Consider the following 23,045-nt stretch of genomic DNA (forward strand, 5'->3'; position numbering starts at 1 on the left):
CTTTTGATCCCATCGATACCACATTCTTTTGGAGAGATTGGAAACCCAAATTGGTCTACACGGACAAGTTCTGGCCTGGTTTAGATCTTATCTGTCGGAAAGAATCAGTTTGTCTCTGTGAATGGTTTGTGACTCACTGTAAATTTCGGTGTTCCTCAAGGTTCTGTTTTAGGACCACTATTGTTTTCACTATTATTTTACCTCTTGGTGATGTCATTCGAAAACAGAATGTTAACTTTCACTGCTATGCGGATGACACACGCTGTACATTTAAATGAAACATGGTGAAGCCCCAAAATTGCCCTCGCTAGAAGCCTGTTTTTCAGACATAGGAAGTGGATGGCTGCAAACTTTTCTACTTTTAAACTCGGACAAAACAGAGATGCTTGTTCTAGGTCCCAAGAAACAAAGAGATCTTCTGTTGATCTGACAATTAATCTTGATGGTTGTACAGTCGTTCAAATAAAACTGTGAAGGACCTCGGCGTTACTCTGGACCCGATCTCTCTTTTGACGAACATATCAGACTGAAGGACAGCTTTTTTCCACCTACGTAACATTGCAAAATCTGAAACTTTCTGTCCATAAATGATGCAGAACAATTAATCCAATCTTTGTTACTTTCTAGGTTAGACTACTGCAGTGCTCTACTTTCCGGCTACCCGGATAAAGCACTAAATAAACTTCAGTTAGTGCTAAATACGGCTGCTAGAATCCTGACTAGAACCCAAAAATTTATCATATTACTCCAGTGCTAGCCTCCCTACACTGGCTTTCCTGTTAAGGCAAGGGCTGATTTCCAGGTTTTTACTGCTAACCTACAAGCATTACATGGGCTTGCTCCTACCTATCTTTCCGATTTTGGTCCTGCCGTACATACTACACGTACGCTACGGCCACAAGACGCAGGCCTCCTAATTGTCCTAGAATTTCTACGCAAACAGCTGGAGGCAGGGCTTTCTCCTATGGAGCTCCATTTTTATGGAATGGTCTGCCTACCCATGTGAGTGACGCAGACTCGTCTCAACTTTTAAGTCTTTACTGAAGACTCTTCTCTTCAGTAGGTCATATGATTGAGTGTAGTCTGGCCCTGGAGTGTGAAGGTGAACGGAAAGGCTCTGGAGCAAGAACACCTTGCTGTCTCTGCCTGGCCGGTTCCCCTCTCTCCACTGGATTCTCTGCCTCTAACCCTATTACAGGGGCTGAGTCACTGGTTTACTGGTGCTCTTCCATGCCGTCCCTAGGAGGGGTGCGTCACTTGATTGGGTTGAGTCACTGACGTGATCTTCCTGTCTGGGTTGGCGCCCCCCTTTGGTTGTGCCGTGGCGGAGATCTTTGTGGGCTATACTCGGCCTTGTCTCAGGATGGTAAGTTGGTGGTTGAAGATATCCTCTAGTGGTGTGGGGGCTGTGCTTTGGCAAAGTGGGTGGGGTTATATCCTGCCTGTTTGGCCTGTCCAGGGGTATCATCGATGGGGCACAGTGTCTCCTGACCCCTCCTGTCTCAGCCTCCAGTATTTATGTGCAGTAGTTTATGTGTCGGGGGCTAGGGTAGTCTGTTATATCTGGAGTACTTCTCCTGTCTTTATCCGGTGTCCTGTGTGAATTTAAGTATGCTCTCTCTAATTATCTCTTTCTTTCTCTCTCTCGGAGGACCTGAGCCCTAGGGCCATGCCTCAGGACTACCTGGCAATGCTGACTCCTTGCTGTCCCCAGTCCACCTGGCCGTGCTGCTGCTCCAGTTTCAACTGTTCTGCCTGCAGCTATGGAACCCTGACCTGTTCACCGGACGTGCTACCTGTCCCAGACCTGCTGTTTTCATTTCTCTAGAGACAGCAGGAGCGGTAGAGATACTCTTAATGATCGGCTATGAAAAGCCAACTGACATTTACTCCTAAGGTGCTGACTTGTTGCACCCTCGACAACTACTGTGATTATTATTAGTTGACCATGTTGGTCATTTATGAACATTTGAACATCTTGGCCATGTTCTGTTATAATCTCCACCCAGCACAGCCAGAAGAGGACTGGCCACCCCTCATAGCCTGGTTCCTCTCTAGGTTTCTTCCTAGGTTTTGGCCTTTCTAGGGAGTTTTTCCTAGCCACCGTGCTTCTACACCTGCATTGCTTGCTGTTTGGGGTTTTAGGCTGGGTTTCTGTACAGCACTTTGAGATATCAGCTGATGTAAGAAGGGCTATATAAATACATTTGATTTGATTTGATTTGATCAGTCATCAGTTGTAACCTGGTTTCCACAGGACGGCTTGTCGGCTGGTTGACTTTGTAGGTGTAACTAGACAATAAAATGTCCCTCTCGTGCAGATCCATATTGTCTGGACAATGAAGCAGGATGTTTAAACAAGTGCTAGGAACAGGGGCTGAATCATGTGTGCTTTCATCTCATCTCTATAGGTCATAGTCCTACACATGAGTGGTGTTTGGTTAATGGTAAGATTTAGGACAGGAGATGAGACCTTTATTGCAGGGGTCTGTTTAGGCTCAGTTCTAGATATTTTACACTGTAGGGACAAAGGATGCATTTTCAATCTCAAATATATATATTTTCTTCTTAAGAATAAAAGTATACATATTTTTTTAAGGGGCAGTCTGCAGTTGCTGCAGCCACTTTTGGACATTTAAGTGTTTGATATGTATCCATTAATTCTTGGAGAATATAACTTATACATGTCTCATGGGCTTAGCTCAACTGTCATACCACATCAGAACCCAAAATATATTTTTAAACAAAGTAAATGTAAAAAAACAATGTATAGCATAAAAACATGGTTACAACTATAATGTTGATATCATGGGATGGTCAGTCCTTGCATCCATAGCTCTGTATGAATTTGAGAGTGGTTACATTTCTCAAGCCCCATCCCTGAGCTTTTTACTGAAACAGTGGTGGGGWCAGGCTTTGTTATTTTTTCAACTGTGGATTGCCCCTTTAAATATAATATAACAAAGTTAGTAAAATACCTATAAAGAAGCTGAAGCACTGCTGCGAGAAGAAAGGGACTGGCCTACATRTACTGTTTCTTATTGAATATTATTGAAACGAGAACAGGTCACACTAATGAGGGGCAGAAAAAAGAAAACGYTAGACTTGAGAATTCAGAAAAAAGATTTATTCTGGTCAGATAATTGACTCAACTTGTAATGAAAAGTGGATGATAATAACACATCTTTAATCACTGTGTTTTAGCTGCTTCCAATCTTTACTCCTCCTAAAAATGGAGGAGCATGCATGACTCATCCACCTATTATGATAATGGATKGTTTTCATCAAGAAGACAGACAAAAGGTGAATTACCAGTTGTTCAGTTAACACTGGATCCAACTACAGTACAGCAGCACTCTTTGTTGTATTGTGTTCCGAACAGGACATATCCTCTTGAATGAGAGACGGATACTGTTGGACATACTTTGTTTCATTTTCCTCTGAGGACTTACCAGGGTTGACCACCCTTGCCCAAGCCGTGACCCTCAGACTGGGCTAGCCCAAATAAACACCTCTGCCAGTGGCACCGCACAGACACTGTGGGAGGCCCAATCCTGCTATTGTTTAGGAGATAGAAGGCTGGGGTCCTGACTTTACAAACAGACTGAGTCATGAGGAAGCTCTGGGAAAGGAGGCTGGTCAGAGTGGGATACTCTCTGAAAGGACCAGCTAAACCTCTGCAGGAGGGAGGTCAGGCAGATCATTAGCCACTAAGCCTTAGTTCTGCTATCCAGGTGTCTGGATGTTACATGTCCCAACAACCCGCCCTAGACACTTGGTATTTACAGCTCTTTGAGGGCTGGGTGGGATATGTTCCGGACTGATGTGACTGTTACTTCACTTCGCTTGCTAACCCACTCCTAAATCAGTGGGCTGGCAGACCTCTGACACCCACAGCCTTCATCAGAGGATCAACTGATACTAGCCCTTACTTTGAGGTAAATGGTTGGTTTGTGCCCAAGGCCAAATGCATGTACCTGCATAAATAATTGGGGAAACGGAAGGTGTCCCAGTGTGGTTCAAAAGGGTAGAATCACAGTACACTCCCTGTTAGAGAGTGTAACCTGGGKCTAATGGCCATGTGCCTCATATTACCCCAGCTGCCTCCACTAGAACAGAGCGGAGGATGAGAAGAGAATAGTCTGAGCCTCTGGGTGTGCTTATGCAACCAGTGATCCTTTTGTCTGTGATTTGTCACATACTTCGTAAACAACAGGTGTAGACTAACAGTGAAATCATTACTTATGGTTCGTTTTCAACAATGCAGAATTAAAGATAAAAAAATGTAATAATAATTGAAATACTGAGATGAGGAAAAAACACACAGTGAATAATGAATAACAATAACAATAACGAGTTAAATATAACATAACTATATACAGGGAGTGCCAGTACCAAGTCAATGTGCAGAGGCACGAGGTAATTGAGATAGCTATGTACAGTGCATTTGGAAAGTATTCAGTCCCCTTCACTTTTTCCACATTTTGTTACGTTACAGCCTTATTCTAAAATATATTAAATAGTTGTTTTCCCTCATCAATCTACACACAATACCGCATAATGACAAAGAAAAACAGGTTTTTAGAAATGTTTGCAAATGTATAAAAAAAACTGAAATATCACATTTACATAAGCATTCAGACCATTTACTCAGTACTTTGTTGAAGCCCCTTTGGCAGCGATCAAGGATGTCTCTGTACTTTTCTCCGTAAATTTTTCCCTCGATCCTGACTAGTCTCCCAGTTCCTGCCACTGAAAAACATCCCCACAGCATGATGCTGCCACCACCATGCTTCACCGTATGGATAGTGCCAGGTTTCCTACAGACGTGACGCTTGGCATTCAGGTCAAAGAGTTCAATCTTGGTTTCATCAGACCAGAGAATCTTGTTTCTCATGGTCTGAGAGTCCTTTAGGTAGCTTTTGGCAAACTCCAAGCGGGCTGTCATGTGCCTTTTACTGATGAGTGGATTTTGTCTGGCCACTCTACCATAAAGGCGTGATTGGTGGAGTGCTGCAGATATGGTTGTTCTATTGGACAGTTCTCCCATCTCCACAGAGGAACTCTGGAGCGCTGTCAGAGTGACTATCGGTTCTTGGTCACCACCCTGACCAAGGCCCTTCAACCCCTATTGCTCAGTTTGGCCAGGTGGCCAGCTCTAAGAAGAGTCTTGGTGATTCTTACATATAAGACTGATGGAGGCCACTGTGTTCTTGGGAACCTTCAATGCTGCAGAAATGTTTTGGTACCCTTCCTCAGATCTGTGCCTCGACACAATCCTGTCTCGGAGCTCTACGGACAATTCCTTCGACCTCATGGCTTGGTTTTTGCTCAGACATGCACTGTCACCTGTGGGACCTTATATAGACAGGTATGTGCATTTCCAAATCATGTCCAATCAATTGATTTTACCACAGGTGGACTCCAATCAAGTTGTAGAAACATTTCAAGGATGATCAATGGAAACAGGATGCACCTGAGCTCAATTTTGAGCCTCATAGCAAAGGGTCTGAATATTTATGTAAATAAGATATTTCTGTTTTTTATGTTTAATAAATTCGCAAAACATTCTATAAACCTGTTTTCGCTTTGTCATTATGAGGTATTGTGTAGAGAATCATGAGGAAAAAATGTATTTAATCCATTTCAGAATAAGGCTGTAACATATCAAAATATGGAAAAAGTGAAGGGGTCTGAATACTTTCCGAATGCACTGTACATATAGCCTATAGATACATATATCACTATCCTTCTCATCAGGGCCAGTGGGAATTCCACAGCCCCTGGAATCTGTGGGAGAATGGAGAAGTGACTGGAATGAGGAACAGCTTTGGATGGGTTAGGGGGATGTGGGATGTAGATGTTGGGTGTGATTTACAGTGCCTTCAGAAAGTAGTCCACATTTTGTTGTGTTGCAAATTGGAATTAAAATTGATTTAATTGTAATTTTTTGTCAACGATTTACACAAAATACTCTGTAATGTCAAAGTAAAAGAAAAATGCTATTTTTTTAAATTAATGGAATAAAAACATTAATATATCTTGATTAGATTATTATTCAAACCTCTGAGTTAATACATGTTAGAATCACTTTTGGCAGCGATGCGATTATAGCTGTGAGTCTTTCAGGGTAAGTCTCTAAAAGCTTTGCACACCTGGATTGTACAATATTTGCACATTATTCTTTAAAGAATTATGAAGCTTCTTGTCAATACGTGGGCGCTGTTTTCACTTTGGAAAAAATCGTGCCCAAATGAAACGGCCTCGTACTCTGTTCTAGATCATACAATATGCATATTATTATTACTATTGGATAGAAAACACTCTCAAGTTTCTAAAACTGTTTGAATTATATCTGTGAGTAAAACAGAACTCATTTGACAGCAAACTTCCATACAGGAAGTGAAAAATCTGAAAACGAGGCTCTGTTTCAGGGCCTGCCTATTCAACTGGCTTTTATTTATCGATATGCATGCACTTCATGTTTTTTTTTGTAGTTCTATATTTTGCCCGGGTAGGGTTCTCAATCAGGGACAGCTGTCTATCGTTGTCTCTGATTGAGAACCATACTTAGGCTGCCATTTTTCCCACCTGTGTTTTGTGGGAAGTTGACTTTGTTTAAGGCACATAGCCTTTAGCTTCACAGTTTGTTTTGTAGTGTTTATTGTTTTGTTCTGTGTCATTTTTATTCAATAAAGGAAAATGTACGCTCACAATGCTGCACCTTGGTCCTCTTCTTTTAACGGCCGTGACATCTACCTTCAGTTTATACATATTATACACATTTTACAGACACAATCTATTTTACAATAGTTATATTTTGTTTGTTTTTAGTCCTTCCTCTATCTCTGATCTCCATCCAGTTTGATTTCTATTTGTAACTGTGCTATTTCACAAAATGTCTGAACCTATATACATTTTACATTGGTTATCTTGGTATTAGTCCCACCCTTCAGCTCCATTCAACCGCTCCCATCTATCTCTTAAAACCATCCATTTTGGATTTCCATTTGCCATATATTTTTCAACTGTGCTGTGATGCTTCACAAAAGTACTGAACCTTTCTATTCTCATAGCTTCTACAGATTGTAAATTAAAGATACTTTTTTTTGCTAAAATAATTATATTACTGATTGATTGACTATGACTTTTCAAATCACCCAGTTTTGCTGTCTGCAGCGTTAGTTCGAGGCAAATGTTGTAATTCTTCAGCCATTCCTGCACCTGTGACCAAAAACATTCAGAAGCTAGCTATGATTTTTTATTCATATATTCAGAAACAGAATTTAAACAGTACACTACACTTCCTATGAATCACGTAAATACTCTAAAACCTATTCATCTCAATATCTAATTTCCTTCATCTGCACTGATCTGAGGATAGGTATAGTATTTCATCAAGTGAGAGACAATTTCAACCAGTAGAGAATGTGAAACGCTTTATTGAAAGAAGTTCATTATCCAAGTGTTATAAATACATAATACATGCATTATAAATATTATAATTGTAATATTATATTATAAACACAAGTTGAATCTGTTCTTCAATGCACATCTGGTGTGCATTATAAAACACAGTGAGGTAGAAAGAAGAGGTGGGGAGAGAGGTGTGAGAGAGTAAAAGAGAGAAAGGGAAATTGGTAAGAGGAGCAGGGAAGGCATAAGATTAATGAATTACAGTGCTACTCTAATATTCTCTCAGTTCATCACAATTACATAATAGTGTATCTAGTGGTGTCTCCTAACCAGCCTTGGGCCCCCAGTTGGTCCGAAGGTTATCTTAAGAGTGGGTGAGGTGGTGATGACGGGACTGGAAGTTGGCTTCCTCTCTCATCAAAACATACCTGCAGACGAGAGACAGATGGATAGAAAGATAGAATAAAAAACACAAGGCTTAATCATGCTAACACTGTCAGTCATCATAATCAGCATGTGAAATACAAAACTGACCTTGGATCATTAACTCTGGGACTACTACATCTCTATCTGTACTTCAATGTAAAGCATATCTTTAATAATACTTCCTGTTGACCCGACCACGTCTCACCTCTGATCATGCTGTGCCCTCTATGTAGACAGTTCAGATGCGGGAGGGGTTTACCGACACAGCTGATATAACCTAGAGGATTTAGGGAGAAGGCTGTGAAGTGAAGGAGAGAGACTGATATTGAGAAAAGGTCATTAAAAAGACAGTGTTCAACAGGAACCTGTGTGTGTCCTGGTGTCCACACTAAGTGGCTACAGAGTTATTTATACTTAAAAACATGCAGACACATGAGGACAAACAATATAGAGTAGTTATATAAATAATGAAGTCTCCATGGTTGGTCCTCTTTCCTATTCTTTGAAGATGGAAGAAGCCAGTTATACACCTGAGCCTGCTTGCTGCATAACACAATCCATCAATCAGATTGATACGCGAGTGTGTAGGTGTGGGTTGTAGGGTGTCTAATTGTAAAAAAAAATATCAATATGGGTGACTCTTAAAAGATCCTGTTTTGTTTTTGTACAGACAAACAGAGCCCTTACCTGAGAAGTAGAAATCAAAGGGAGATACACTGGGAATTGAATAACTGCAGTAGACATAGCTAAGTAAATGGAAGAATACTTTTTTAGCAATGTAGATGGCTCTTAAAAGAGCCTTTGGTTGTGCATAGTGTAGTCTATGGTGTTGCCAGGGAACAGCACCCTCTTCAAAGAAGTAGGAGATGAAGATCTCCCRCACACGGATTTCCTCCCTTGCTGCGTTGTTGGCCCCCATCCTTGAAACAATCTGCAGAGAGCAGACCTCTCCTCTGGCACACRGCGACGAGCTGCAGATCCCCTCCTGGTCCTCGTGTCCATCCTCATGAAGTTATGCAGGAAACAGGTAGCATTCACATGCTGAATTCCCCTAGGAGGCAGTCCCAGATGGCCCTGGTCACCCAACCTTGCAGTGCTCTGCATAGTAACTGTAGGGTAGTTAGATACATTTGTTTTGAAGGAATCTTCAATTGCAAGGTATCTGTAGGAATATGGAAGATGGCATTATTAGACACCAGGTAATTGTGGATTACTAAAGTATAATTAAGCAATAAGGCCTGAGGGGGTGTGGTATATGGCCAATATACCACGGCTAAGGGCTGTTCTTAGGCACAACGCAACGTGTAGTGTCTGGATATAGGCCTTAGCTGTGGTATTTTGGCCATATACCACAAACCCCCAAGATGCTTTATTGCTATTATAAACTGGTTACCAACGTAATTAGAGCAGTAAAAATAAATGTTTTGTCATACCTGTGGTATATGGTCTGATATACTATGGCTGTCAGCCAATCAGCATTCAGGGCTCGATCCACACAGTTTATAATATCTCTTATAACAAATCATGATAACATAGATGCATATGCACACACATGTGCACGTGTAGCATGTGACAACAGCAGGATCATAACAAGGATAGCATCACAAATGAATACATAAATACCACTTGAAGCTGGATGAAGAGTTGGTCATTTGAATCAGCTGTGTACAATAGTGCTAAGGATAAAACAAAAATGTGCACCCCTTTGTGTCCCCAGGACCAGGACTGAGAACCACTGCTCTTCATTGGGACCTCTTCGTCTGCTGACAGGCTTTAGCAGCTCTCTGTATATGAGGCAAGAAAACATCACAAGAAACAGACTTCGTTATACTCAAAATAGACAGCACTGAATATTATGTTACTATTATCTCTGTACTCACTTCTAGGAACTGGAACTACACAAAAGTACCTGCCCTATCCAGAATAACCTACTCTCTCACTTTGACAGTTGGGGCTGCTATCCTTTCACCCTCCTGCATGGCTGTTAGCTAGCTACCTACAAATGCATTTGGAGTTAGTTAGTTTTTTACAATGATAAATACATCAAGATGGCTAGCTAATATGAAGTTAGGTCGCTGGTGATATTTAATTAACTTAGCTAGCTAGCTATACAGTATGTAAAGTTGGMTAGATAGCTAGCTGGCTACGTTGGCAGCTCATTTGAGCTTGCCTGCACTGTAGCTAGTTAGCTAATAATGTATCGTTTTTATTACGTTTTCGAAATGTATTTACTTCCTTGAATAGGTTCTCCCAGTCATGTGGACGATTGGAAACAGGGAAGCAAAGTGTATTTGTCACCAGAGCGGTTTAGAGAATATTACTATTTACCTGTGAATAAATTCAGGAAGTAGAGATTTACCAATGTAAGAACCAGACCTTCATACAAACTTGCTATCTTGAATTATTGACGCACAATCAAAAAGCTGCTATATGCTGCCAGCACACCCACAAGCGAGCCACTGTGAGCGGCCAAGCAGCACGCCGCCATTTATCGCGTACTAATATACACGTACTCTGGTGCAGTTCATCACTGGCATACAAAATAGGTTTCTCTGCCGAAAGGCTTTATAAAACATGTCACTGCACAGTAGCAGTCAATGAGGCAAATATGCMATTTTAAGGTTAAATATGGATCTAGTCGACATTTGTAACAACATAACTTGCCTAAATTCGGTTAATGATTCACATTGGCAACCTTGAGCAGCAGGCTGCCGAGGAAAGGTAACATTTTAGTGTTTCAGAGGCATTGATGGAATATAATTAAATGCTGCACTAGCCTAGCCTTGTTGTAGCCGAATCAACTAATGCTGTCAACTAGTTATTAAAGCTAGTGTCCATATATTTAGATACCTATATAGTGTAATTACCCATTTACTTGTGAATATTTCATTATGATGCCTTTATTTGCATATTGGTTACTAGGGTAGCCTAAATGATGATGACCACTTCATTTTTTTAAAAACAGATCACTATCTATAAAAAAAAAAATCATTTTAGATGTAGTGAATGGTTAGACATTAGGCATTTATCTATTAGAGTGCGCACATGGACACCTAGTGGAAATAATGTGGAAATCAATTTCTCCTGCATAATCTTGGCCAGGGATATACAAGTGGTATAAATATCATGCTGCTGGCCAATCCGATCCCTACWAGTGAGGGAGGCTGGATGCTTCACTTTCAGGTCTCACTGCGTTTAGTTCCAGTACTCAATTTACAAGACGGTAAAGCAGATGCACATGTAAGTAGGCCTACATTTACATTAGGAAAACCCATCATGCTATTACTTTTAGGCAATGTTAAAATATTATTTAGATGGCTGGAGACTATCCATAGACCATGTGCTGCGGAATTTTTTGTTAGTTTCAATAGTTTCTTAAATTATATGTTGTGGTTCCGTTTATTTTTTTCATTCAAAGGGGCAATCTGCTGTTCAAACAATAAAAATTATCAGAAAAAATCTAGTTTTAACCATGTTTTGAGACTATACAATGTTTGTTTATAATTACATTGTTTACAAACAATGGAGTAAAATAAGCTTATATTTTGGGTTCTGATGGGGTATGAGGCATTTACTGTAGAATGTATATTCTTCTAAAATCAATGGTTAGGCCTATATATAATTAAATTAAAAGTAAAGAAATTGAATCGCAGATTTCCCATTTAATTTAGTTTTATATAATTTAATTGTTTTTAATTGAAACAAGACGTTAATGTGTTTTCTCTATTTCCTGCTCACCAGTGTCTGGTCCTATTTGGCTATGAATAAGAAATAAAGCTTCAGCGCAAAATTGGGATTCCGTTTTCCCATCGTGTGTAAATGGTAWCAACCCAGCTCCACACTCGGATGCTTTGTCTTGACACCTGTTAGATGAAGAGCCAAAGAAGACGTTTAAAACAACCCTCCAATGTAGGGTGGCTGAACATTGCTGCTATTGCATGATTTTTCGTCGCGGTTGGACTGAGAGAGAATACGGTCAACACAATGGAAAGTAGTACACTAAATGAGCAGGACTTTTGGCCATTTAACGAATCATTGGGGAACTCAACCCTTGGCAACGGGACCACCGGGGGAAATCAAACAAACCCCCTGAAACGGAATGAGGAGGTGGCTAAAGTGGAGGTGACTGTGCTCGCCCTGGTCCTGCTCCTGGCGCTGGCTGGGAATCTGTGCGTCCTGGTGGCCATTCACACCACCAAGCACACACAGTCCCGAATGTACTACTTCATGAAACACCTCAGCATCGCGGATCTCGTTGTGGCTATATTTCAGGTCTTGCCACAACTTATCTGGGACATTACTTTCCGTTTCTATGGACCCGATATCCTGTGCAGGTTGGTGAAATACTTCCAGATCGTCGGGATGTTCGCATCTACCTATATGCTTGTTTTGATGTCTATAGACAGGTGCTTGGCGATTTGTCAGCCGCTTCGGTCTCTGCACAAGCGAAAAGACCGTTTCTACGTGATTATCTCCTGGGTCCTCAGCCTAGTGTTCAGCAGCCCACAAATGTACATTTTTTCCCTGAAGGACGTTGGCTCTGGAGTGTATGATTGTTGGGGTGACTTCGTGGAACCCTGGGGTGCCAAAGCGTATATAACTTGGATTAGCCTTACCATCTACATCATACCAGTGGCCATCCTGAGCCTATGCTATGGACTAATAAGCTTTAAGATATGGCAAAACTTTAGAATGAAAACCAAGAGGGACCAGTGCATAAGCCTCACCCCGAAGACTTCGAAAGGTCATGCGCTCGCCCGGGTGAGCAGTGTAAAGCTCATCTCCAAAGCGAAGATAACTACAGTTAAAATGACATTTGTCATAGTTCTGGCGTATATCGTTTGCTGGACTCCTTTCTTCACTGTGCAGATGTGGACGGCTTGGGATCCAACGGCGCCTCGAGAAGGTAAATTCAAACTCCACCTCGAAAATAACCATGCAAATTATTTCTGCAGTTTGAGATTCCGTGCGTAAAATGAAATATTTTAACCAGGCGGCTTCGCAGTTCTAGACTGTTGCCATTAATATATCCATCTTGAAATTAAATGTCCATGTTTACTTTAAAACGCTCGGAAGGTATTCTGGTTCGGGGCTTATAATGCGGTGTGCGTAATGTTAGGTTCATTTTCACCAAATAGCCAAGATGATAATACAACATATTCCAACAGCCTTTTCCACTGAAAGTCAATTGAAATTCGCACAGGTTGGACATTGCACTTTTACGCATTACATTTTTGCCAACCTGAGGAACATCAAATGATGTATGCCGTTGTAAAGGAAAATTAGACGCATCATATAAAGTAATATCCTACCCACATGCAGTGGATGAAATTACAAAATAAATTTAAATAAATCCGCAGCCCATCATAGGCTATGGTGTGCCTCCAGCCAACAAAAATACCATGAGGCAAATGAAGCTCTGCCCACCTATAGAATGTTATGGTGACTTGTGGAGATACGGGTGGAGCGACCCCGAACAAATATGTATGAAAAATATCATCTCGTTATATTCGTTTCATATAGGTCTATATAGGTCAAAATATCCTTAATTTTAGAAGTGGCCTGAATATTACAATGGTTGTCCAGAATTGTTACAGACTTTTWATGAAATCTAAAAACACCACCTCCATTTGATTCACTCGCCATAACGAACAGTAACAACATTGAGAGGGTCGTTTAATTGCAATACCCCTCCACTGAAGCGAAGCAAAGTAGGCATAGGCTACCGCTTCAAATGTCCATGCAACTAAAAATAACTTAAGTCACTGAAAGCAGTCTTTCCGGACTGTAATCTCCATGGTTTGTGCACACCTCTGCGTGGATGTGTTTCTGAGGCCCCAACCATCTGAGCCTTCCTGCAGTGAATCATTAATCAGATTATGCGTGTGGGCTGCATGCTGAGCTCTTCTGTTGTTACCTGGGAGGCACGTCGGAGCGCAAGAGTGACAGGTAATATTGGGGCCACGCGTGTCATCTCCTCGGTCAAGCACACAGGGGAGCACGTGCTTCAATGGAGCAGACAGCCTACCAGTGCAATTCATTTCTTAATGACCCGCCTTATGGCCACACCCAATGTTATTAAATAATTTGAGCAGATCTGAGTTGGTTTTCATCCAATAGCCTATGCTACCCCTGCTTGTTGCAGTTTTGTATACTTTTTGGGGGGACATTCTTCCCCAACCAAATTGGCCTATAATGACTGGCATGAAGGCATACACATTTACACTGTTGTTTTCATAAACCTCCTCAAGTCCAGACTTTGCAAATATGAGAATATGGGGATTTTTATCATAAAAACATAGCCTGTTTAATGGTGGTTCAGTGACTGACCAATGCTCCTGGGATGAGTAATATCAGTGTTTAGCTCTGTGTGCTATATAGTATGGCCAGGGTTCGATACCCGGTCAATCACAATTTACATACTTAGCCAGGCCTATTTACATTAGGCTATATACTGGCTTGGATTGAGCAATTGAGCAATCTGTGCTAAACCAAATACAGTAGATGGCCTTCTGGCCTTCTGATTGGGGTTGGGATTTTGTTTATGTTCTATCCTTTGAAGAAGTTTAATATATTATTGAAGCTGTAAACAGCTAAAGGAGCGTGGTAAATCAAAGTGAGACTATCCATACATTTGAAAGACATCAGAGTTACACCACAGCACTATGTATCCTGAGTGGTGCAGTGGTCTAAGGGACAGCATCTCAGTGCTAGAGGTATCACTACAGACCCTGGTTTGATCCCAGGCTGTATCACAACCGTCTGTGATCAGGAGTCCCATAGGGCAGCGCACAATTGGCCCAGCGGCATCCAGGTTAGGGGGGGTTTGGCCGGGGTAGGCCGTCATTGAATATAAGAATTTGTTCTTACCTAGTTAAACGCAACTGTTCTGTGCTGTCCCCTCCTGATCCCCATAGCAGCTCTATCACATATTAGTTATATTTCCCAACATCCCAAGACAAACACCAGGAAATTGAACAAGTTGGTAAACAGTCATTATATTCCCCAAACAATTTTGCATTACACGTGTATGGAAAAGTATGGAAAATAATATTCTCAGCCAAAGTTCTCATGAAGTTTGCAGGATGATCCAAGATGAGTAAGTATACTTAAGCAGTAAGGCACGAGGAGGTGTGATATATGGCTATTATACCATGGCTACGGGCTGTTCTTAAGCACGATGCAACACGGAGTGCCTGGATACAGCACTTAGCCGTGGTATATTGGCCATATACCATGAACCCCCAAGGTGCCTTATTGCTATTATAAACTGGTTACCAACATAATTAGAGCAGTAAAAATACATATTTTGTCATACCTGAGGTATACGGTCTGATATACCATGGCTGTCAGCCAATCAGCATTCAGGGCTTGAACCATCCAGTTTATAATGTAGGCTTTGTCCCTGTAAGCCTGTTGGGGTGTGCCATGTTCAAGCAGGCAGGCTGTTGTTCCCTACTAGAAAATAGCATTTATTTACAGTGCTTTTATTATCATCCTTGAACAGAAATACACAGCCTGTGATCTCCCAAAGACAACCTCTTAGGAGTGCAGCTTCCACTGGAGACTTTTTAACCCTTCTGAGGACAACACACAATCAGTGGATTTGCCCAGTTAAACAGCTTTTTTTTTTACTACATAGATGTTGGTTTTGTCCAGGTGGGAAAGGCAGCCCATCTATGAACTGTGTCCATACCCTTGTCCATTCCTGAGTGTACAGCCTCCATTTTCCCTACACTGACTCACCCTCTGCTCTGTGTGACGCTGACTGGCACTGACTATATTAATCGGCAGTCTGCCCAGTCCCCATGGACTCCTTTTTCACTATGGCCACTGTATGTTCTTCTCTGCATTTTACAGGATGTTTATTAAACAGACACCAAGCCTCATTGTTGTTACGGTCATTTTAAAAGTACAGCATTATACATAATGTTAGATGCATCTTTTATTAAAACAGGGAAGTCCTTTTCAGCTGTGTAGACTCAAACAACAAACGTGATCAGAGACTWAAAGAGAGCTATTGTACCAGCTTCCATTGAAATAATAGTATGGAGCATCTGATAGCCAGGTCAGTGGTTGGCTGAGAGCCAAAATAAAATGTGAGAAAAGCAAGGCCCCTCTCTTGTACAGTCTTCTTTAGGAATTCTACTACTCAGCTGTTCTGGCATAGTAAATCCTCTGAAATAGTGTTGATATTAAACTCAGATGATCGTGCCAATCAGGCTGTGGTCATTAGTCAGTACAGAACCTGATAGTTGAGCAGATTTACCAATGAAGGGAAGAATTTTCTGCATTCAAATTTGTGAGTTTGTGTGATTTATCATCTCCTGTGAACGATACCATGAGCTAATCTACCAATGGTTATTTTGATCAGAATTCCTTCCTTCAAATCACATATTGGCCCCATTCTCACGCACGCTCCTTCCTTTTACAAAGCCATAAGAATGTTTAATAGTCATGATATGTGATCTGGCTGTGCTGTGTGAAGACATTTAGCATATGTATTGAATGCACAGTAGCCTACACAGAACATTCATTTACATTTTGACTTCCGTTTAATGGAACCATTATTTGCTGGTAAATAATATCCAAACAAGGAAGCTCTGCATGGCAATGCCTAACAGAGTTAGATCAAAGAAGCTTTGTGTCAGTTTTAGTCTGTGTATGTCCGTTTGACTGCTGCTTAGTACCCCTTGTGGTTTCTTAAGATCTCACTAACCACCTTTCATGCCTCAGTGAAAAGATAAATGATCCAATGCCAAGCTGCATTAATTCAAATTCCTCCCTCCCTCACAAGAGCAAGGTTATACATTTTACAGAGGAAATTTATTGAGTTATTCATTCATCTATCATACTGTCTTGTGTTCCTTTGAGATTGAAGTGGTGTAACTTTGTGGCTGAAAGTTATAAAGCAATGGAATTACAGTGTAACTACTTCATAGCTGCAGGACATCCTAAAGCTGCAGGGCATTATGACTTGTCATATGGTGGAGTTTACTTTTTTCTATATTACGTTTTCATTTGAGACATCTAATAGATCAATTCCACTTTACTTTTGCATCACTGCAAGCTTTTCCCCCCACAATAATTTCAGTTAGGAAACTGTGTAGGCCCTAGGCCTATCCCCGGTCCAGACTAAGCATGTGTCCTCCCTGCTCTGACACTGTAAAAGCCAGACAATAGAATGATTTACATTGTTCACATCCGGACACTTGTGCACCCATAACTCACAGCCTTAATGACTGATGAATCAATTAGCTCCTAATTACTTGGCGCGGCTGCTGTAGCATTCCGCCGATTGTTCCCAGTGATTTCAATTTGAGCAACCTTCATATCAGAGCTGGAGGGCCAGCCATTAAAGACGATGCAAGCGGAACACGGGGTGGAGAGAGACGAAGGGAGAGAGATTAGCAATCAGAAGAGGTTAATTGAATACAGGACATGGGCCCATTCCATTAATCTCAAACTAATTTACCATATGTCAATTCGCCGGTGACATACAGATGGAGGATCTTCATTTGATCACTCTGTTGCAGGAGAACTCTACTGCAATGCAGGAAATTAACTTAAAAAGGCTTATGAAGTTTGTAATTTCCATTTTGAAATTTCAGATTTGATTTTCCCTTATGAAAAATGTATCAACCCCTACAAAAATGTCCATTAATTATAATCCACATAATAATCCACATTTCCTGTTGCTGCAGGATTATTTCCCTGCTGTAGCCATCTGGCTCAAATTAAGATCCTACATCTGTGGCATAAATGTCAACCTACGCAACACTGCAGGCCACTCTGCATCACTGCTGTCTGTCTCCCCCGGTAGCTTTATTACCATTTCCGTTGTGAATGCTATCTGGGTGTGCCTATTGTGTTGGTGTGTATGTGTTTATGTGTGTGTGTGTTTGTGTTTGTGTCAAGAACAATCCAATCAGGGATGTCATTAATGAGTAGTAGAGATAGAAGGGGGGGTAATTAATTAGGATGAAAGTGGTTTCCTCATGTTGGTCCTCAGAAGATCCATAGGATAAGAACATATTGAGACAGGCTGGCATTTCACAACAACCATGTTTATACGACTTTAAGGTGAAATGTAGATTATTACAACATGTGAATGAGATCAATAGAAATCAAACCATTCCATCAGATGTAATCTTTAAAAATTACCTTTATATCTTCAAACAAATGAATGTCTATCACAAAAAGGGTTGCAAACGGTGGGTAATAGAAACTTTGGATGTTTACCAATAAACTATCAGAATTTTGGTAACTTTCAAGGATTTAATGTGGTCCTTTTGGGTACTTCAGATTATCACAGGTGTCTGTAATTATCTCTGGCCCTCTGTTTGGCATCATCACGTGTAAAATATATAACATAATCAAATAAGATGATTTTGTAAAATAAATAATAGAATGGCAAAGCTGTAAAACAATATCCTAAATATACATTGCTTTCGGAAAGTATTCAGACCCATGGACCTTTTCCACATTTTGTTACATTACAGCCTTATTCTAAAATTGATTAAATAAGTAAAATCCTCATCAATCTACACACAATACCCCACAATGACAAAGCGAAGTCAGGTTTTTAGAAATGTTTGCAAATCTATTCAAAATAAAAAACAGAAATACCTTATTTACATAAGTATTCAGAACCTTGGCTATGAGACTCGAGCTCAGGTGCATCCTGTTTCAGTTCATCATCCTTGAGATATGTCTACAACTTGATTGGAGTCCATCCGTGGTAAATTCAATTGACTGGACACGATTTGGAAAGGCACACAACTGTCTATAAAAGGTCCCACAGGGGCACCAAAACATTTCTCCAGAATTGAAGGTCCCCAAGAACACATTTGACCTACATCATTCTTAAATGGAAGAAGTTTGGAACAACCAAGACTTTTCCTAGCGCTGGCCACCCGAACAAACTGTGGGGAAAAAGCACATTAGAGCCCTCTTGGAGTTTGCCAAAATGCACTTAAAGGACTTAGACCATGAGAAACAAGATTCTCTGGTCTTATGTATCCAAAATTGAACTCTTTGGCCTGAATGTCACGCGTCACGTCGGGAGGAAACCTGGCACCATCCCTACGGTGAAGCATGGTGGTGGCAGCATCATGCTGTGGGGATGTTTTTCAGCGGCAGGGACTGGGAGACTAGTCAGGATCGAGGGAAAGATGAACAGAGCAAAGTACAGAGCGATCCTTGATGAAAACCTGCTCCAGAGTGCTCAGGACCTCAGACTGGGACCGTAAGCACACAGCCAACACAACGCAGGAGCGGCTTCGGGACAAGTCTCTGAATGTCCTTGAGTGTCCCAGCCAGAGCCCGGTCTTGAACCCGATCGAACATCTCTGGAGAGACCTTAAAATAGCTGTGCAGTGACGCTCCCCATCCAACCTGACAGAGCTTGAGAGGATCTACAGAGAAGAATGGGAGAAACTCCCCAAATTGGTGTGCCAAGCTTGTAGCGTCATACCCAAGAAGACTCAAAGCTGTAATCGGTTCTTCAACAAAGTAATAAATGTGCAAAAAAAATAATTTAAACCTGTTTTTGCTTTGTCATTATGGGGTATTGTATGTCGATTGATGAGGGAAAAACAAACATTTAACAATTTTAGTACAAGGCTGTATTGTAACAAAATGTGAAAAAATTTAACGGTTCTGTATACTTTCCAAATGCACTGTAACTCTGGATCCACAATATGGCAGAGGTTGAAAAGCCATAACACATACGTTTCCTTAACGGCAGGTTATGGTCAATAATGTCAACGGCTGCACTGAATTCTAGCGGTATAGCTCCCACAATCTTCTTATTATCAATTTCTTCAGACATTTGTGTCAGTGCAGTACATGTTGAGTGCCCTTCTCTATAAGCATGCTGAAAGTCTGTTGTTAATTTGTTTACAGAGAAATAGCATTGTATTTGGTTTTTTCCCTAACAGTTTGCTAAGAGCTGGCAGCAAGCTGATAGGTCTGCTGTTACAACCAGTAAAGGACACTTTACCACTCTTGGGTAGCGGAATTACTTTGGCTTCCCTCCAGGCCTGAGGACAAAGACTTTCCTCTTGGCYCAGATTAAATATATTTCAGACAGGTGTACCTATAAGGTCAGCTACCATCCTCAGTTGCTTTCCATCTAAGTTGTTATTGCCAGGAGGTTTGTTATTATTGATCGATAACAATAACTTTACAAAATTCAAACTTGCAATGCTTTTCTTTCGTTATTAGTTTATTTTATGCATGAGTACGACGGCTCACTATTTTAGGCCCAGTTTTCGGAACTGTGGCTTTGCTGGATATAGCCACAATATTGTGATCACTGCATCCAATGGGTTCAGATACAGCTTTGGAACAAAGTTCTACCGTAATTGTAAAAATGTGATCAATACATGTGGATGTTCTTGTTCCTGTAGTGTTTGTAAACACCCTGGTAGGTTGATTACTAACCGGAACCAGATTACAGGCACTGGTTACAGTGAGAAGCTTGCTCTTGAGTGGACAGCTTAATGAAAACCAATCAACAATCAGATCCCCAAGAAAGTAGAACCACATACACTATCAAGCATTTCACACATATTATTTAGGTACTAACCATTAGCACTTGGTGGCCAATAGCAATACCCCAAAAGAAAAGGCTTTAGATGTGCCAAGTGAACACACAACCACAACACTTCAATAACACTTCAATAACCTTCAATAACTTTAATAATCATCAAATTAATTGTCAAAGTGAATCTCAGAAATGGCTAATATATTAATATTATCTAATGATAGCAAGTTATTGATTTCATGAACCTTATTTCTAAGGCTACRTAGATTCATATTTATTTATTTATTATGCTATTTTCAGCCCTTTCCTGGATAGATGATCAGAGATAGACATAATATGGAAAAGAGCAAACAAAGCAAAATAAAACAATATATAGTACATTACTCTCAAGCTCTTGGCTCTTTYCAGAACAGCTACCTTGTCCTTGAACCTCAGGAACTTGACCTCAATCTTCATGTGGTCCATCCTCAGTTTCTCCGAGATCATTTCCCTCACTTTGTATTCAGACTCCGTCCAGGTCTCATGTGGAGATTCTGCAGTTTCGTCCACAACCATGTTGTTCCGCCTCGATTGTCCCTCGAGATAATCTGATTTAAAATCAAATCAAACCAAATCAAAATGTATTTGTCACACACATATTTACCAGATGCTTTTGCAGGTGTAGCAAAATGCCTGTGTTCCTAGCTCCAACAGTGCAGTAGTATCTAACAATTCAAAACAATACACACAAATCTAAATGTAAAATAATGGAATTAAGACAAGCAATGTCGGAGTGGTATTGACTACAATAGAGTACAGTATAGTATATATATATGAAATGAGTAAAACAGTATGTAAACATTATTAAAATGACCAGTGATCCATTAGTAAAGTGACCAGTGATTCCATGTCTATGTACATAGGGCAGCAGCCTCTAAGGTCCAGGGTTGAGTAACCCGGGTGGTCGTTGGCTAGTGACAGTGACTAAGTTCAGGGCACTGGGTGGAGGCCGGCTAGTGATGACTATTTAACAGTCTGATGGTCTTGAGATAGAAGCTGTTTTTCAGTCTCTCGGTCACAGCTTTGATGCACCTGTACTGATCTCACCTTCTGGATTAGAGCGGGGTGAACAGGCCGTGGCTCAGGTGGCGCTGTTGCGCCTTCTTCACCACACTGTCTGTGTGGGTGGACCATTTCAGATTGTCAGTGATGTGTAYGCCGAGGATCTTGAAGTTTTCCACCCCTTCATCAGGGCCCTCAACTCCTCCCTGTATCTCGTCRTTATTGGTATTCAGGCCTACTACYKTWGTGTCGTCTGCAAACTTGATGATTGAGTTTAATGCAGGAAAACTTAAATCCGTTTTACCAAATGTATATTAGCATGTTAAATGTGCAACCAGAGGGAAAAATACTCTGGACCACCTTTACTCCACACACAGAGACACAAACAAAGCTCTCCCTCGCCCTCCATTTGGCAAATCTGACCATAATTCTGTCCTCCTGATTCCTGCTTACAAGCAAAAATGAAAGCAGGAAGCACCAGGGACTCGATCAATAAAACCTGGTCAGATGAAGCAGATGCTAAGCTACAGGACTGTTTTGCTAGCACAGACTGGAATATGTTCCRGGATTCTTCCAATGGCATTGAGGAGTACACCACATCAGTCACTGGCTTTATCAATAAGTGCATCGATGACATCGTCCCCACAGTGACCGTACGTACATACCCCAACCAGAAGCCATGGATTACAGGCAACACCCGCACTGAGCTAAAGGCTAGAGCTGCTGCTTTCAAGGAGTGGGACTCTAACCCAGAAGCTTATAATAAATCCCGCTATGCCCTTCGACGAACCATCAAACAGGCAAAGCGTCAATACAGTACTAAGATCGAATCGCACTACACCGGCTCTGACGCTTGTCGGATGTGGCAGGGCTTGCAAACCATTACAGACTACAAAGGGAAGCACAGCCGAGAGCTGCCCAGTGACACGAGACTACCAGATGAGCTAAACTACTTCTATGCTGGCTTCGAGGCAAATAACACTGAAACATGCATGACAGCACCAGCGGTTCCGGGAAAACTGTGTGATCAACTGATGTGATGTGATGTGATCATATCACATCACAGCCAATGTGGGTAAGACCTTTAAACAGGTCAATATTCAGACAGATTACCAGGACGTGTACTGCGAGCATGCGCTGACCAACTGGCAAGAGTCTTCACTGACATTTTCATTACCTCGCCCTGTCCGAGTCTGAAATATCAACATGTTTTAAGCAGACCACCATAGTCCCTGTGCCCAAGAACACTAAGGTAACCTGTCTAAATTACTACTGACCCAAGGCACTAACRTATGTAGCCATGAAGTGCTTTGAAAGGCTGGTCATGGCTCACATCAACATCCTTATCCCAGAAACCCGAGACCCACTCCAATTTGCATACCGCCGAAAATATCCACAAATGATGCAATCTCTATTGCACTCCACAYTGCCCTTTCCCACCTAGAAAAAAGGAAAACCTATGTGAGAATGCTGTTCATTGACKACAGCTCAGCGTTCAACACCATAGTGCCCTCAAAGCTCATCAATAAGCTAATGACCCTGGGACTAAACACCTCCCTCTGCAMCTGTATTCTGAACTTCCTGACGGGCCGCCCCCAGGTGGYAAGGGTAG

The 23,045-nt window shown here is 41.3% G+C and overlaps 1 protein-coding gene and 1 long non-coding RNA gene across 2 annotated transcripts in view; one reads left to right on the top strand and one right to left on the bottom strand.

Moving 5' to 3' along the window:
• Positions 1 to 7,299: 7,299 nt before the first annotated feature.
• Positions 7,300 to 10,317, bottom strand: LOC139028527 (uncharacterized). Its single transcript, XR_011480783.1, has 3 exons — positions 10,171 to 10,317; positions 8,048 to 9,626; positions 7,300 to 7,844 (listed from the first exon to the last, which is right to left on the bottom strand). It is a non-coding gene; the product is annotated as an uncharacterized lncRNA (long non-coding RNA).
• Positions 10,318 to 11,005: 688 nt separating this feature from the next.
• LOC111966390 (isotocin receptor) overlaps positions 11,006 to 23,045 on the top strand; it is a 38,749-nt gene continuing 26,709 nt past the window's right edge. Inside the window, exons 1-2 of the mRNA XM_023990988.1 lie at positions 11,006 to 11,082; positions 11,584 to 12,748. Of these exons, the coding sequence (XP_023846756.1) occupies positions 11,827 to 12,748 (922 nt within the window). The 5' untranslated portion in view covers positions 11,006 to 11,082; positions 11,584 to 11,826. The remainder of the gene's footprint in view (positions 11,083 to 11,583; positions 12,749 to 23,045) is intronic.

Source organism: Salvelinus sp. IW2-2015, linkage group LG1, assembly GCF_002910315.2.
Source record: "Salvelinus sp. IW2-2015 linkage group LG1, ASM291031v2, whole genome shotgun sequence".
NCBI lineage: Eukaryota > Metazoa > Chordata > Actinopteri > Salmoniformes > Salmonidae > Salvelinus > Salvelinus sp. IW2-2015.